The sequence below is a fragment of the Priapulus caudatus genome, unplaced genomic scaffold (genome assembly GCF_000485595.1).
Source record: "Priapulus caudatus unplaced genomic scaffold, Priapulus_caudatus-5.0.1 Scaffold347, whole genome shotgun sequence".
Lineage (NCBI taxonomy): Eukaryota > Metazoa > Priapulida > Priapulimorpha > Priapulimorphida > Priapulidae > Priapulus > Priapulus caudatus.
In genome coordinates, this window is record NW_014577408.1 from 260,043 (window position 1) to 264,162 (window position 4,120).

Consider the following 4,120-nt stretch of genomic DNA (forward strand, 5'->3'; position numbering starts at 1 on the left):
CCTCTCCCTCTCTCTCTCTCTCTCTCTCTCTCTCGGTGTCTAGGTCGGCATGGGTTTACAGCGCCCCTAGCGGCGGTGTAACGACTCGGCGTGTCAATGCCTGCGTGACGAAAGCTTCGATTTGTGCGATCACCATCGCGTGAACGAGAGCTTCACATGCGATAACCTATGTGCAGTATGGCGCACGATCGCGGGCTTTATTAGGCTATAGGGCTTCATCCGAATCCCTCACGCACACGTGTGCTATACATTAATGGTGCTATATATACTGAAGCACGAGCGAAGGAACCCTACAAAGCGCGGCTGCGCGGTCACCGGCAGCTGTCACAGTAAAGATCTGACCAGCACTGAAATCTTTTACTCTGTGAGCGTATATAGATTAATAACATATTCTAGCGAATGTCTAGCGATAGTCTCCATTGGGCCGTAAGCAGAATTCTGCACGGGTTAGACCGCTACCGCTGTCCGTCACTAACTTGTGTGTGTGCGGGTTAGTGCCTGTTCCGAGTTAGGGTTAGAGATAGATCTGCGTACATTCTCACGTATTTCATCGGCTCTCATCGCAACGTGGGTCATCGCGTCGCGGCTGTAGAATCGTTAACGCGTGCAATACAGACCCCCCCCCCCGGGACGTGCGTGCGTGCGTCTGCGCTCGCAATACTTACGACACGCATTACGTGAAACCATTCGCGCACTGCGCATGCGCGGACGGAGAGGAATTAGTCGGAGATGGCTGACATGTTGACATGGCGACACAGACTCTCTGGCGGCGACGAACCAACAAAGCGATATTTATCACTAGCGACGTCAAACATTGAACGCATCTGATCTATTATCCAGACGTATAGCGAAGTGCATTTCTAATTGATTATATCCATATAAGTGCGTAGATGGATACGCGGAGATGGAGAGAAGCGAGAAGTGAATCACGCACGAGAAAAACGCACGAATCGGAGGCCATCCAAAAATTATTTTCAAGCGTGAATATTTTAATTATATAATATCAGAGTGAATAAAAATAAATGTGTGTAATTATTAGAAATTCAATCTTTTTTATTTTGTTTATATATCTCTCCTGATAATACAAAGACGCAGTTTAAATTACTATATGTATAATATTATGCGATTCCACAATATATTACACATATATTATATATTAATTATTATCAAAATTCCTTCACTATTGATATTATTAAATTTATCGAATGGGTATTCCGTTAAACTAGAACAAATCCACGCTGGTGGAGGAGTTTTGTCCGTATGGCAGTGGCAGATATTTCAACGCATGAAATTAGCTAAAATCACAGCTCTCTCTCTTTCTCTCTCCGACAACAAAGTACTATAGGTAGACATATTATGGTGCATGGTGACGTACCATGTGACCACTGAAAAAGCCCAGATGTGCAAACGTTGTCGTCAGTTTCAATAATAATAATCAATCGTGCGGCCAACGATACATTACTATACAGGGGGGATACATCCGTCCCTCGAATACTACCCTAAGCTCGCGTGTCTGTATATATTATACATATATATATATACTATATATATATGTATTGTGTGTGTGTGTGTGTGTGTGCGTTGTGTGTGTGTGTGTGTGTGTGTGTGTGTGTCTGTGTGTGTGTGTGTGGTGTGTGTGGCGTGGCGTGCGTGCGTGTGTGTGTGTGTGTGTGTGTGTGTGTGTGTGGTGTGTGTGTGTGTGTGTGTGTGTGAGAGTGTGTGTGTGTGTGGTGTGTTTGTGTGTGTGTGTGTGTGTGGTGGTGTGTGTGTGTGTGTGTGTGCGTGTGTGTGCGTGTGTGTGTGCGTGTGTGTGCGCGCGCCCGTGTGTGTGCGCGTGCGTGCGTGCGGCGTGCGCGTGCAACCGTGTATGTGCGTGCGTGCGCCCGTGCGTGTGCGTGCGTGCGCCCGTGCGCGCGTGTGTGTGTGTTTGTGTGCGTGCATGTCTGTGTGTGCGTGCGCGTGCGCCCGTGCGTGTGTAGCTGGCCGTGTCGGTAGGTAGCGTGCGGTAATCACCACTATTACCAGCGCGACGCCGCAGACGTCGTGTCGCGCTCATTCAGTCGGCTGCCAGCGTTGCGTGTCGCTTTACAAAGTGCTGTCGATTAGGCGGCTAATATGATGAAATAACGAGAAAATATAGTGCGTGGCGTAGCAAAGTAGTAGTCACCCACCACCACCCCCGCCGCACGTCTGCGAACACACGCGCGCGGCGGAACTTGCGCGTGCTGAATACGCAGGGCGTGCGGTTATATAACGCGCCCGTGTTATACTTACGCTGGGATTTTTTCACGCGGACAAATCGAACAGGAGATGTATAGATGGTGATGGAGTAAGCGTGGCGACACGTTAATCGTTGATTGTTTGATTGCTAGCGTGATTCAGCCGGGTTTCATTTGTCCAGCGTTGTGTTAACGTCAACTATATTATTCGCTTGCCGGTAGGCAAAACTGCAGAACGATTCCGGATGGAGAAAAAAAGCGAAGTAGAGGTTGCCTCTGTTTGGTCTATGGTACTATATAGAAACTATACCTTCACATTTTACTCATACATTATATCTATACTAATTCGAAATGTACGAAATTCCATCGTGTAGTTTACGTTTTATCATCAGTAAGTAGACCAACGCCAAACTTGGGTCTTTGGGACTATGCCCAGCACATCAAATGTCAGCAACGACTTGGGGAATCAGTCTAATCATAATTCTATATTTAATCTGTATTTAAAAGAACTAATTTCTATCAACGCGACGTTAGAATAGCCTCAGCAGGCGCCATTATACGTGATTGCAATCGCACTAGTTATCGTTTCACCGACTGTCATTACTTTTCAGAACCGGTCGTAGATGGAGCTTGGAGCGCGTGGAGCGGCTGGGGCGATTGCACCGCCCCTTGCGGCGACGGAGTACAGAATCGTTATCGTATCTGTGATGATCCGCGGCCGTTGAATGGCGGACAATTCTGTCCCGGTGCGCCGGTCGAAACCAAACACTGCCGCCTTATGGATTGCCAAGGTAACGCATAGCAACCAGAAACGCTGCCCTTCTCACTACTGCATGATTCCAAAATTATCCGATAGGTGGCGACCCCGCGCGCATGTGCTGTAGCATTTAGAGATATCTAGATTCTAGAGACATCGTCTAAGAATACTTTATAAGCAGCGATATAAATTCGAATCTATGAGCATTCAATTGCGACGGATCGCAATCTCAGAATAGTAGTTATAGTTCAGAAAACGGTTCTCTGGTATCATACCAATAACTGTTTATGCACGATGCCTGTGTGTACGCGCATGCGTGCCGGGTGTCATTCATATTAGTATTTCATCATTACGCGCATGCTCTATATTCCCTAGCATACGTTCGATAATCGTAGTAAGGTTTTACATAGCCTTTTTACACCAATCCATCGTAATTACCGCTGTAGAATCAACTGTATGTTATCGTGATGAATTTGATCAGAACGTGAAATATTCGCGTGTTGATCAAAATTTATAGATTCAATTATCAGCGATACTAATCCACGCCGATTCACCACTTGTTTGCTTGGTAATAATTACTTCAATAAATGGACAGGAAAGCGTTCATGCTAATTGGCCGAATCCCGCATTTGAGTGGCCATGGCAACTGAACAAAAATCGCGGAACGTGCGCTGACGCGGCTGGCTTCGCAGTCGAGGCAAACAATTCCGGATGGGAATAGAGCATGCAACCGCCAGCTGAAATACGGCGATTGCAGCGCCGCCTGGGCGACACCCCGACACCGTATCGCTCGATCAAATAATTTTAATGGTGTTTCGCACGCATCGCGGTTGTAAAGATAATTACTCGACAATTCCCCACACTTGCACCAGCCACCGCCGGCGCGCTCACTGCAGCCTACGACCTGCCGCACCACCGCCGAATCAAACGCAGCGGCGGCGGCAATATAATTTTCGATTCCATTAGAGCGGAAGTGCGCGGCGTATGGCCGCCGTAAACTTTTACGCGGCTCGCGTGGCGAGGCTGTCGCACGCATGCCGCCGCCGCCGCCGCCGCCGCCGCCGCCGGCCGCACACACGTACAAAGCGCGCCGCCTCCCGTCCATACACAAAACTGCCTCGTCTCGCTTTTTTCTCTCTCTCTC

At 48.2% G+C, this 4,120-nt stretch overlaps 1 protein-coding gene across 1 annotated transcript in view; it reads left to right on the top strand.

Annotated features, from left to right (window-relative positions):
- Positions 1-4,120, top strand: part of LOC106809351 — a 34,797-nt gene that overhangs the window by 25,543 nt on the left and 5,134 nt on the right. The window contains exon 4 of the mRNA XM_014812415.1: positions 2,831-3,010. Coding sequence (XP_014667901.1) covers positions 2,831-3,010 — 180 coding nt within the window. The remainder of the gene's footprint in view (positions 1-2,830; positions 3,011-4,120) is intronic.